Below are 12,435 nucleotides of genomic sequence, written 5' to 3'. Positions count from 1 at the left end.
TCCGCAGGGAGACGAAATCATATTTTTTTTTCTGTGTTGTGCTCCTCTCTGCTCCTTAACAAGAAGGCCGCCAGCAGAAATTTAGATCCGTTCCCTCCCCGCTCACTACAGTGCATTCTTTTATTGTTTGAATAGTCTTAATTCCTTCGGACCGCCCCCTGTTTCCACCTCACGGTACATCCCAAGCCCTGTAAGCAAGAGCGGCGCACTTCCACCGAACTGCTGCTGATTGCTCTGTCTTCTTTCGCTTTTCGACAGAGCAGAGTAGCCAGCCAGGCTCAAATTGTTTCCCCTCTGCGCCTTTGCGCAATCACTGTTCACTCTGCAGTGAGGGCGATGGTACAAATTTCTGCTCAACGCAGCACTGGACTCAAGACTGCGACTGAAGTATGCTGTTGTGTCAACAATATGCATTGGTAGCATCCCTGTTATTGCCATCATCATACTCCGTCCCTCTCCCGTCTCTTTTCGGTCTTTCCCCGGGTCAGATTAACAGGTTAGAGCGCACAGGCTTGGGTCAACCTTTCTGCCTTAATGCATATAGCATGACTCCTCTGTCTTATCCTCACTTTCTTTCACGTTGGTGAACGTGCATACCTGTTGCCGGTAGACGTGCCTCCGGATCAGGTCTTTGAACGTCTGCCGCAGCGCCCGGCTGCGCACGCCGTACACGTACGCGTGCGCACACGGACTCCAGCACAGCAGCACCGTAGTGGCCGAGCCGAGCAGCGGCGGAGTGCGCCGACCGGTCGAAGCTTCCCACAGGAGAAGAGCGAAGTGCGGCGCCGTCAGCAGCGCCAGCGAGGCCACCAGCTGGGCCGTCGACAGCAGGGCGCTGCGGCCCCGAAATCGGGCCAGGTACCACGGATTGCGCTGGTGCGTCACCGTAGCCTGCGCCCGAAGGGTCACCTGCGCATCGTTGAAACGTTGCAACCATGATATCAGGGCGCGCCAAATAAACTTTTCAGCCAACTTAGCAGGCACCGGAAGCGAATTGACAAACTTTATCTCGCACAAGCGTTCCGGAGTAAGTGAGAGCAACGGCTTTATACAAGTCATGCGAGAGACATCTGTCGCCCAAAGGGGCCTATAGTTATGTAGTTAAAACAGTTTCGCGATCTGGCGTGTTTACGCATGATCAAGTCAACAGCGCCTCCAGACACCATTAACATCGTTAAATATGAACTCACTATTGGCCTCCATAGCGCACAGTGAGGTTATGTGGACAATAATCAGCTCAAATACACTAAGGATCTTCAGCTTTGCGGTGAACTTTTTCTCTCTTTTTTAAAGTCATTGAATGTCGCCGTTTTCTTTTATTTCCGTATTGCAAATTCATTCTTGTCTACTTATTCGAGCACCTGCTAGAGGGCGTGTAGCATCTCTGCGTCACGTTTTGAGTAGCAAGATAATGGAAATCGTGTCTTTTTTTTCATTTCTGACAGAGAACTAATTCCAACACACATGGTTTGTAAGTACGCCCACAATATATGCCCGGCAATCATGTTATGAAAGGCACTTCTTGTAGCGCCGAACTACTTTTTTCCGAGGAATTGCCTGCAAGATTAAATTGTTTTCCTTAAAGCAGAATATTACGTTTGATACGTCACAAGGTACACCGGAGACGAAGCCCTGACATGCTATCACCGAGAAAACACCTTACCTCGTATGTAACCGCCAAAATATATTTTCTGTATAGCCAGTTTGCAATCACAAATGCAATCATTTGTGATTGTATCCTACAGCCCGTCAGCAAGCGGTATAGGGAATGAGGCTAAGTAGTTAGTGAGGCATTAGACGAGCAAGTGTTGGCTTACTCGGTCGTTGGTAATTGCTGACTCGTATTACGGCTGCACACGAAACTCACACAGATAAACGGGAAACAGACACGAGTGCTGCTCCACATCTTTTATGAACATGGCATAAAATTGGAGTAGACACATTGCTGATTCATACTGAATTTCACAGCACGAGCAGATAACGAGGACGAACGAGACAAGATGAAGAGCTGATTTCCACAAGATTTTAATGAAACGAGGTGCGAATACATATACAAGCTCGTGCAACTTGCGCATGCGCAGTGGTCAGTCATGTAAAGGCACATGTCAGCGCAGACGCTGCCGCGTCGGTTGTAACATGAGCATTCTTTACACGCTATCATTGTGTTGTCACCAGTGCTGCCAACGTTAAAGGAACTTTCCTATACCGACGCACCTGCCACGGTGGCTTAACGGCTATGGTGGTGCGCTGCTAAACGTGAGGTCACGGGATCAAGTCCCGGCCGCGGTGGCCGTATTTTGATCCGGAAGAAAAGCTAAAACGCTGGTGTCCCATGCATTGGAGGCACGATAAAAATCCCCTGGTGGTCAAAATTAATCTGGAGTGCGCCCCCTATAGCGTGCCTCATAATGAAATCGTGGTTTTGTCACGTGAAACCCCTAAACTCATTCAAGGATTGTATGCACATTTAGGGAAATTGTCCTAATCTACGGAAATTACGCACCATGACGTTGAAACTATCGACGTGACGGCTTGCTTTGATTTCGGTCAGTTGAATCTTCGTACCTCCATGCAAACTATTGCTTTTGATCGTACAGTAGGGCACTGAGCCCCTCTCGCCCAGTAAACGACTGTATCTCACTTGGAAAGCATATTTAGCGCCAGCAAGTTTGCTCGCGCTAAATATGTTTCCAAGTCCAACACGCCCAACAAATGGCAAGACTGTATCTGAATACTCAAGGCCCTTTAACGAAGTACTGCTGCACCGACGTTGTCGTTAGCAACTATTGTTGTGCAGTCGATGTCTGTGCACTCTGAATGAAACATACGTTTGTAATTGGCGAGACAAACCGATGCTGGAACACAAAGCAAAGCAACAGGGTCAAATGCGGACCTAAGTGGGCAGTTATACCGAGCACGACAATGCGGTAGTAGCGCTTACACCTGCCTTTACTACAATTTACCTGGAACCACCCACTCGCGGAGCAACCTTGGGCAGAGTTGCTGTGTTAATAATCGAATTGAGTTTTCGAGGAAATTTGGAGGTTCGCTCTCATTACTCGTTTCGCTTGTTCGCTCGGCTACGAGGTAGGACGCCGACACTGACGCTCACGGAAGGAACGGGCGCCTGAGACCTGCGCTCAAAAAAAAAAATAATTAATAAATAATTTTTTTACATTGGTCTCTTGAAGTTCCGGCCTGTTTTGACACTGTTAGCGTCTGTAATGAAGGTCCGGCGCTCATCAGTCCTACAGTTCTAACAATGTTTCAAATAAAGTTCGCACATTACTGAAGGTGTAATACAACTTCGGGTAACAGAAAGCGTATGTGTGTGGCTTCATCTGTGAATCTAGCCTCAGTCAGGAGAAGAGCACGCATCTGGACTGGTTGGTTCATGATTAAGATCAATAAACAGCGCTAAACAACAGGACAAAGAGAGGGCGCATGATTAGCATTATATTAACACCAGCGCTGACTAACAACTACGTGTCATTATTCTTTCAGTAAGCACATATATACTCCACCGCTGTCTCGGAGCACAGAATCAACAGACTTCAGCATGCGCAGGGAAAAAGTTGCAATTAGTTAGGGACTCCAGAAAGTCGGACCACCTTGGGTTCTTTAATGCGCACCTAAATCTAACTACACGGGCGTTTTGGCATTTCGCCCCTATCGAAATTCAGCCGGTGTGGCTGGGATTCGATCCCGCGACCTCGGGTTTACAGCCCAACACCATAGCCATTGAGCAACCGCGGCGGGTTGGAAGGAGGGAAATGGAGGCACGGCTTTACACATGGTTCACCACTATTGTGAATGTGGAAAGCTTCGGAAATAAGACGTCCGCATTGGCCAGCTATGACCGCAATCTTAGAACTAAGCTCAGCCAGACGAGCACTGTAAAATTGATGCGATACGTTGATGACATTAAAATTTTTTTGCAATGCTAACACTACTGACGCGTAGCCTCCCGCTGCTATAATGTTTAAAACATATTAAAACATTTGTGCGTATTTGGGAGAGACAACGAATGACAGCCAACGCGTGCCTTTGCATCTATGAGTGCGAGTATAGCTGTGTGATAACAAAACGGAATGCGTAATTCTATTTTTCCAAGCCAGCGCGAGTGTCTTCACGAATTTATGTGTCAGTGCATTGTTTGCCGAAAAATCAACGCATGTACTTTATTTATTATTATTTGCTTTTTTTAACAGTGCTATCAAAGTAGACGCAAATAGACAAGCTACGGAAAGAACGCAAAGCCTGAGAAATCTATCGATGCAAGTCACAAGAACAATAAGTCAGGAAACAAAAGTGAATTGAATAAAACGTGAATTTTACCACTCTTATGCATCTCTTTTCTCTTCAATTCTGAACAAATAAATGCAAAATTAACATAGTTCTTTTTGTAAAATTTAGGAGGCGCATGGTTCTATTTAGTGTATTTGGTGCGTAAACTGTCCGCGTAAAAAACAGGTTTGTGCTAGCACAAAATCCACTACAAAACGAGAAAAAAAGAACAAGCTAACCCAAGAACTGCGAACATCCATGTTTTGTGTTGCTGGGGTTACATAATTTAGCGCGAACGCGTAGGAAATTTGTGACCTTGACGACATGGCAGTATTCTTCAAGGCCGGCTGTGCCAGCAAATTTCGGCTATACAGCAGGTCTGCCTTTCTTGCAAGCCAAAGAGGCAGGCTTCCCATTCTCAAGAGAGAACGAAAGATTGGTATTCTGGTGGCCAACTCGTATGCATAATTCTCCGGTTCCCCTACAAGCACTGTTTAATTTCTTTTTGGGTACCATAAGTACGCAGAGCCCAGAGGCACACGTACAGAGTAAAAACGTTTCTCACCCGATTTATTGCTAATATATTCGAAAAGCCTGAAAAATTAGCCAAAAAGAAAATGTATTCGCAAGAAAACAGGTACAAGAACTAAAATTCTCCCTGTGTTTAACGGTCGTGTTCCAGGCACTCTGCTTAAAACCCTGCACCTGAGAGACAAACTCGCTCTAGTGAACGTAACCAAGGATCACGACGTCCAATTAGAGGTCTCCAACTAGGAAGGTAGCAAGATTAAGTGGCACCTGCATGAAAAGAATCCTGCGTGGGCGACGTGTTCCGCTAAAAGCAGCAAAATCTGGGGCAAATTATACGTTTTTTTCTGCAGCCAGGTATTTTGTGCCGGAGGTGGTAGACAGAAGGCCCCTTAGAAGATGGCTCCTTCCCACGAATGATGTGGCCAGAATTGACAAAATATAACTTGATAGTCGCACTGATTATGCTAAGTTTCTCGGTACGCAGGACTGTGATTGCATTTCGGAACGGACGTTAAAGCCTGGAAATGACTCGCTTCCCCGAGCTATTAAGGAAACTGCGGAGCAGCGGAGGTCCGCATGGAAAGAACGATAACTAATAAAAGGAGAGAAAGCCGAAAAAGCAGTCCCCTCCCCAAATTAAATGCAAGGAACAAATAAAGCCTGATATATGTGCTCACGACATCTCGTTCGCTTTCTTAATTTCTTCTGCCAGCCATTAAAAATTTATTTGGTGCTCTCTGCAACCGACCAACAGCAGCCCTCGTGGCCGCGACAAATCAGATTTATTATCACATCAGGCGTTATCTAGGACAAAAAAAACAAAAATAAAATGCCCAGCTATAGCAGCGCACACACACAACATTAAGGTGGCATTCACACCGGGAGATTGATAGGAGTCGCGCGAACTAACAGCGACTAGCGATTAGGGCAAGACTTACGGCAACCAGAGCTCACACCGGCAAGCGCGACCTGCCCGTAATTGTCCCGTAATTGTCCCGTAATTGGTGACGTTCGCGTCTGGTCGCGTCACCACAGCCACGTAAAATCAGCGCCAGCGTATACCGACGTCCCTATCCTGCGCCGCTTAGCGTTGTGTCATCTTTGCGACTCTAGTCGTGCAGCTAGAAAACCGCTCATTGAGCGACATCACGAAATTTTGGTCGTTTTTCGACCAACGCGACCGTTTGTGATCATCTTCGTCGCGCGAGTGACATCTAAATGAGTACAAGACCGGAGGTGCCGCAGAATTCGGCTTTACTTTTTGACAGTCTTTTCTTCACTAATGTTGATTATACCGATAGTGCCGAAGACCTACAGGTGTCGCCCACCTCAACAGCCCATTTAAATCCAGTACACACTATAACAACATTTTACAGAAGCAATGTATCAAGGACAGAACGTCGCACGGCAATGTGACTACTCTGAAATTAAGAGAGTGCGTTTCACATTGCAACTCATATGATATAAGAAATTACTCGTAATAATTTGCGACAACAAAGAGGAAACTCCAGCAACCTCAAACCTTGCTGAATATCCTACCGCGTCTTCAAAAACCATGTACTAGTTACATTATATGCGCGAGTAGTGCAAGTAAATGTACGGCAGAGTAAACAGTGCCGAAGTCAGGCAAAAAGCTGCTGATTTAAAGAAAAAATATATGATACATCATTAGTATTCCAGAAACAGTCATCAGCCGAACGATTCAAAAGCACGATAGTGCGTCCTTGCAAATAGTTTCGTGCTAATTACATATTCCATTGCCTATAAAATTTCAGAAGGTACCCGCATAATTCGCTTTGTCTTACAACACTATATTATGAACACATCTAAAGATATAAGCAAGAAATAAAAAAAAAGACATTACATGCCATAGTTCCATGCCCCTCTGAGCTCAAGTGCTCATTTCTTGTTGTCATGGTTGACGTTTTCAAATAAAGATGCCTGTGCCAACGACTGCGTCTTTCCTAATGCAATCAACTCAGCGAATGTCTAGCCTCCCCAGTCCCTTGCCTGCAGATCAGAGAACACAAGCTGCTAACGCCCGTAATGCTTTTCGTCCGGGGTCGCAAGAACATCAAACTTTCAGAGCGTTTCATGGGAAATGCCATCAGTGTGAGGCAACGGCGACCCTGTCGTTTATGACTGCCTCCTCCTGACGACACTAAGACACATCCGCTGCAGCGAATATTTCATTCGAGGGTCTGCTGTACATTGCTTCAAGGCTCAGCATGCAGCAAGTGCTGTCATATGTGCGTGTCATTTGCATGAATTACGAGAACGCGCGGTCAAGCTAAGTGTACAGCAGAAGTTGCTGAATCCTTTGTTCACTTTCTTTTTAAAATTTGGGGCTCACGATGAATGATGATGTTGTGCAGGAAGAGCAACCTGAAGTGGCACGTCGTCGTCGAAAAACCGAGAAGACTGTCATGTGCATAAGGTCATACTATATATCGAATTTACGCTGTACAACGCAATTTAGCCTTAATCATCTAGACGTTAGGTTCCATGAAGAATAGCAGGCGTATTCGATCACTGTGTGTGACTGGGCCTCCAGTGTAGTAGTGTTCACGGAATCAGCTGCTGTTCTTCTTTATATATTTCAGAACTACATATCTGAGTTTGAAACCACCTATACTTGCGGATATTTCTATCGTCGATATGTGGGCGAATGCAATCTGCGGTTGGAAACGTAAAGATTTCTAAACAATTAACGAGACCTGGATGGACGCTTTCTGCTGTGTACGATAAAATCAGAGCCAACGCGTCTGGGATGGACTACATTGCAGACCAGGAATACGAGCGCAGCTGGTAATAACTGCATTATGGCTGCGAATAAAAGGAACACACGTCCGCTGGACATCTTCGATTTAGGTGTGTTGTTTCAGCCATAGATTGGAAGGACGTAACTTTCATTTGCGTAGCAGTTGCGGCAGAACTGCGTGTCTCGTGCCTCGCGCATGTTGCCCGCCATTAAACCGAGCGGCGAGCGCGATGAACTGCACAGCGCGCAAGGTAAACAATTATTCTAGTCGCGTCCCGACAAGATTTGCTCTTGGCGCGGCGCGTGTGTAGTGCAAATGAAAGGCGTGGAAGACGTGGGGCTTACGGCGAACGCCAGGTCGCCCGTGATGAGGACGCCAGCATAGAGGGACCAGACGCGCGCGCGACAGCGCGCTCGACGTGGCTTGGAAAACATGTTTACTTGACCTATAGGCCGACGCTCCGTCCCCGTTATGAATAATTAATCCTCGACCGACGCGCACAGTGCATTTACGCAAGCATTTCTGCAACAATGATTGAACGTTGTGCAAGTAGTTCGAGCACAAATATGGAGCCGTAGGAACGGAGAACAAACCAAACGAGCTCACGGCTGCAATCCCCTAGTTAATAAGGTTCACTGCTAACTTGGGTCTTTCGTTTTTGTATTTAGACGGCCTCAACAAAGCCGTTCTTCGGCGAAGTAATCCACAAACGTATCTTTGAGGTAGAGTTCCAATGTGACGAGCTTTTCCGAAAAGGAACGGATTGTGCCCTCAACACAACTATAATAATTGCAAACCTTCGCTCCGTGCAGACACTTTTTACAAAACCAGTACGCAGAATAAATATGTCGTAGAAAAAAAAAATCTGGATGCCTCTTTCACACAAAGAAGAAAGGCGAATCAACGGCGGTTGACATCGAAGGAAGACAAGGTAGCCTATAGGGCGCATAAGTTTATCATATGCTTTATTGATTGACTGCGCTATCTCCGATATGCGCCTCTATTTTTCATTGAGTAAAGCCACACCTTCGGTTCCGGTTTTGGCCGCGTGCAGTTTTAACGAGTGCATCTAGGTTTCATTTCGACTTTTTCGCGCTAATTACACATTATTATTACTAGGTGCATAGCTCTGGGATAACTTAGTAGTTTATTTTTTTTTTGTTCCAAGCTTAATCTTGACGCTCTTTTCGTTGCTCTGAGTACATTAGAAGGCCTAAAATTGGCCTTAATTTGACGAAAGGCGTCAAAAAGTGGACAGCCAGATATCAAGATTCACTAACCCCAAATCAATCTGTAGTCACCAAGCATCTATTCAAAACTCCATTATTTTATTTTCGTTTCCTATCATGCCTGCCACAAAGCACTGGAAAAAGAAATGTGCTCATGAAACACGTTGAGAAACTGGAAAGTTCTGTGACAAGAAAATGGCCGCCGCCGCAGATTTATTGGTTACGCACCACGTGCGTCATGAGGAAAAGGAGGATCGGCTTCAAAGGGCGCCAAGTTACGTTTTCCCCCTTCCTTCATTTCTCTTTCCCTTGTAATTTGAACATTTCAATTAGACATGACAAGTAACTTCCCATGTGCTTCCTATGGCGTCATTATCCGTTTCTTTGGGCGGTTGTGACAAACAAAATAAAGTCGAGGTTCTCGCATCCCCTCATGTCAGTCGCTTCGTATGATGCGATGCTTTTGTTTCAGCGCCGTTTCGAGCTGAAAGAAACTTAACGCTAAACTACGGTCGTGCACAACTTTAAAAGGCAGCGGCACTTTCCCCTCAAAAGGGAATCGGCATGAGCCTCCACCCTCCAGGGTGCGCCCTCCAGGCTGACGTCATAAGGCGCACGGGCGCGCTGACCCCGCCGACGGAGAACATGGCCGCCCGCGCATCGAATTGGGCCGAGCCGCGTCGGCTGTGTGCGTCTGTGCCTTGTCAGAGAGAATTTCCAAACTGTTGGTGGTGGTCTATCACGGAGGAAATATTATTGCAAGCTTAGGTTGCACAATTTTCCGCGTACGTTTTTTCCGAGCCGTGATGCGATAAGAAAGATGGCAGCGAAAATCGGTGACCCTGCGCTACGTTTTGTCTGAAAACAGTATCCCGCGGCAACACACCACTGCAAACAAGCGCGCTGTGTATTTGTTCCATTGTATTTTGCTTTGATCCAAAGTGAAGTTGCGGGGCAAAAAGTTTGCTAAGGTCTGGCAACTACTGCGAGCGGCGGGCGTGTTTTACGCAGTAACTTCACCTCTTACCCCTGTTCATGTGTTCATGCATCAGTGCAAGCGACAGACCGTAAGAAGTGTACATGAAAGGGTGCCGCATTGTGATGTAGTAGCGACGGTAAAGACTATAGTAGCAAAACTGTGAATGCCGAAACTAACTTTGTATTGGACGAATCTGTGCCCAGAGAAGCAAGTTACACTGAAAACACGATAGCGGTGGCCACAGTCGGCGATCGTGAAATCTGATCTGCGGTTCGCGCGCATCGGCTTTTACAGATGAGTCATCAAAGATTCCTGAGTAATCGTGCATGCGTGCCCTACAGAAAGTCCTAAACAATTCGCGTCACGCATTAAGTCAGATTAAACAAGGTGCGACGACAGCATGAAAACAGAGAAAACCATCGATAACGTTCGAGAAACTTCGATACATGCAGGCACTCCCTGCGCTGAGCGATAAGGTTTAACATTTGTTAGCCGGTGAATAGCTGTTTCCCCAGAAAGATAAAGAAATACACCTGTCAATGGCCCCCTCTTAAGAACCATCGTTGCGATTCTGAAAATGCGACAGTAAAGCAAAAAAAAAATTGCTTGCTCTCTCGTAATCGAAGGCATATGTAGGCATGCAGTGGCAACCGGCAAAGCAGATTGGCTGGAGATGATAATGGCTACAGTCTAAAGATGGGTGTAGTGCATGTTCGCAACGTAACACACCACCACATCGCTGATCAAGTTTAATAGTTACTCCAACAATGTGGAATTTGTCCCTCGAAAAATTATTCAAGACTAATAATTGTGCTTGCATTCGCATTAATTGCCCGAGTCAGACCGTAAAATTAAATAATGGCTACAAAATGACTACTAACCGTGCCTTTCAACCATGCCCCGACCATTGCTAGTTCACTTAGGCGCTCGTCAAGCTCGGCGGCGGTGACTACTAGAGTGAGTGTTTTGGGCCTTCTCACATTGACACTCACAGGCTGTAATGAACATCAGGGGCATCTCGACTCCCTTGCAGCTAGCAAGAGGGGCATGTCGCTGTGCTTGCATTGCTAATATTTGTACAGGTGGCTCAATGAAATTAACATTAACTTTCCTGGGGAGTAAACAGAGCCGAAGGCGTGTTGTGTTGTTTACGATTGGCAGCATTTATTGGCCTTTAGGAGCATGTAAAGCTTGACGATGACTCCAACATGACTACTTCGGCGGACCTGAAGCTTATGATGCCGTTTCGCAGGGCTTGTGTTGGTGTTATTCATCTCAACAGGCTCTAAAAACAACAGGGGCGGCCGAACTGCTTGGAAACAGGCAGCGAGGGCACATCACTCTGCTTGCATTGCTATTATTTGTCCAAGTGGCCTAATAAAATTTACATTGACTGTGCTGCAGAGTAAACTGAGCCGGTGGTGTGTTTTTGTTAGCGATTGGCTGTATTTATTGGCCTTTAGGAGCATGTAAATCTTACGATGGCTCAAATATTGTTGGTTTTCTTTTCGTTCCGACATAGAGGCCGCTAACATTGGCGGCGGACTTCGCCTCGGCTGCTCCTACTTCACCATAGGGCCCTCCAAGCTCTACAATGACTGCCGGAATGAGCATATTGGGCCTCGCTGAGGTAACGATGTTCTATGGTTATTCTCTTAGCCAAATCACTTGTATAAGCCAGACAACTGAGCTAAACAATGCAACCACATGAATGTGCTTTGACGTACAGGCTGCTAACAGCGGTTGACAATCTCGCGTTGACTACTGCTGCTTCATCATAGAACCTGCCAAGCTCGATGGTGGCTGCCCAAATGGCAATTTTGGGCCCCACAATATTATTGAGGGTTAATACATGTGTTTGCATTCGGATTTGTCATAAATTAAGCATCTTTCTATGCCAGTATCTAATTTTTTTTCGAAATGGAGCTTGCAATAAAGGAAATATGCCATGAAATTAACAGCAAAGTTACTTATTTTAGAGGTCACGGGGTAGATGCTCAGTTACCGTCCCCATCTGGAAAATTTTTGCAGCCCTAATAAGAGCTGCTCCTTCATTAATCAGAAGCCGTTATGCTTCGTCGAGCGGGTCAGTGCTGGACAGCTTGCAGTCGGAGTCACTTTCTTCACTGCCATCTTCAAACACTTGGATCAAGATGGATTGGATGTTGTCATTCCCAGAAGTGTCAAGTCGGAATTTTGCCTCCTGGTCCATCACATGCTTCCTCCACCAGTCTTCCGCCGTTACGTGCTTAATGTTCACCCTCAAGATGCATTCCACCGTGGACGGCTTGAAGTCTCTCTTGTCCACGGTGACATCATTTTCGATGTATTACCACACAAGATCAAGAGGATTAAATCCCAGTTCTACGGCGGGAACCCTGAGTACAATGCAACCGGCCCTTCCCTCTCAGCTTCGTCGTATATGACGTAGCTTAGAAAGCGTCACTTAACAGATGCCACCATTTCAAGCAGCTGATTCCTAACCATTATTTCATCCCAGGCGATGTTCTTGCTTTAGAACCCCCCACTTCTGTCTCTTTTTCCCTTCAAGGCCGTCATCGGCAATTTCTCTTCTCGCGGGGTATGATAAGTTTCCTTGTCCGTATCGATGATGCCACCAACTGGCAACTTCTGCAGCACGTCATTG

At 46.2% G+C, this 12,435-nt stretch overlaps 1 protein-coding gene across 2 annotated transcripts in view; it reads right to left on the bottom strand.

The window, feature by feature from the left end:
- Positions 1-12,435, bottom strand: part of LOC142576564 (uncharacterized) — a 261,575-nt gene that overhangs the window by 137,443 nt on the left and 111,697 nt on the right. For both annotated transcript variants that reach the window (XM_075686740.1, XM_075686739.1), the window contains exon 2: positions 598-909. In XM_075686740.1, the coding sequence (XP_075542855.1) occupies positions 598-909 (312 nt within the window). The remainder of the gene's footprint in view (positions 1-597; positions 910-12,435) is intronic.

Source organism: Dermacentor variabilis, chromosome 3 (genome assembly GCF_050947875.1).
Source record: "Dermacentor variabilis isolate Ectoservices chromosome 3, ASM5094787v1, whole genome shotgun sequence".
NCBI lineage: Eukaryota > Metazoa > Arthropoda > Arachnida > Ixodida > Ixodidae > Dermacentor > Dermacentor variabilis.
The sequence above is the reverse complement of the archived record's forward strand: the minus strand, read 5'-3'. Positions and strand labels throughout refer to the sequence as shown.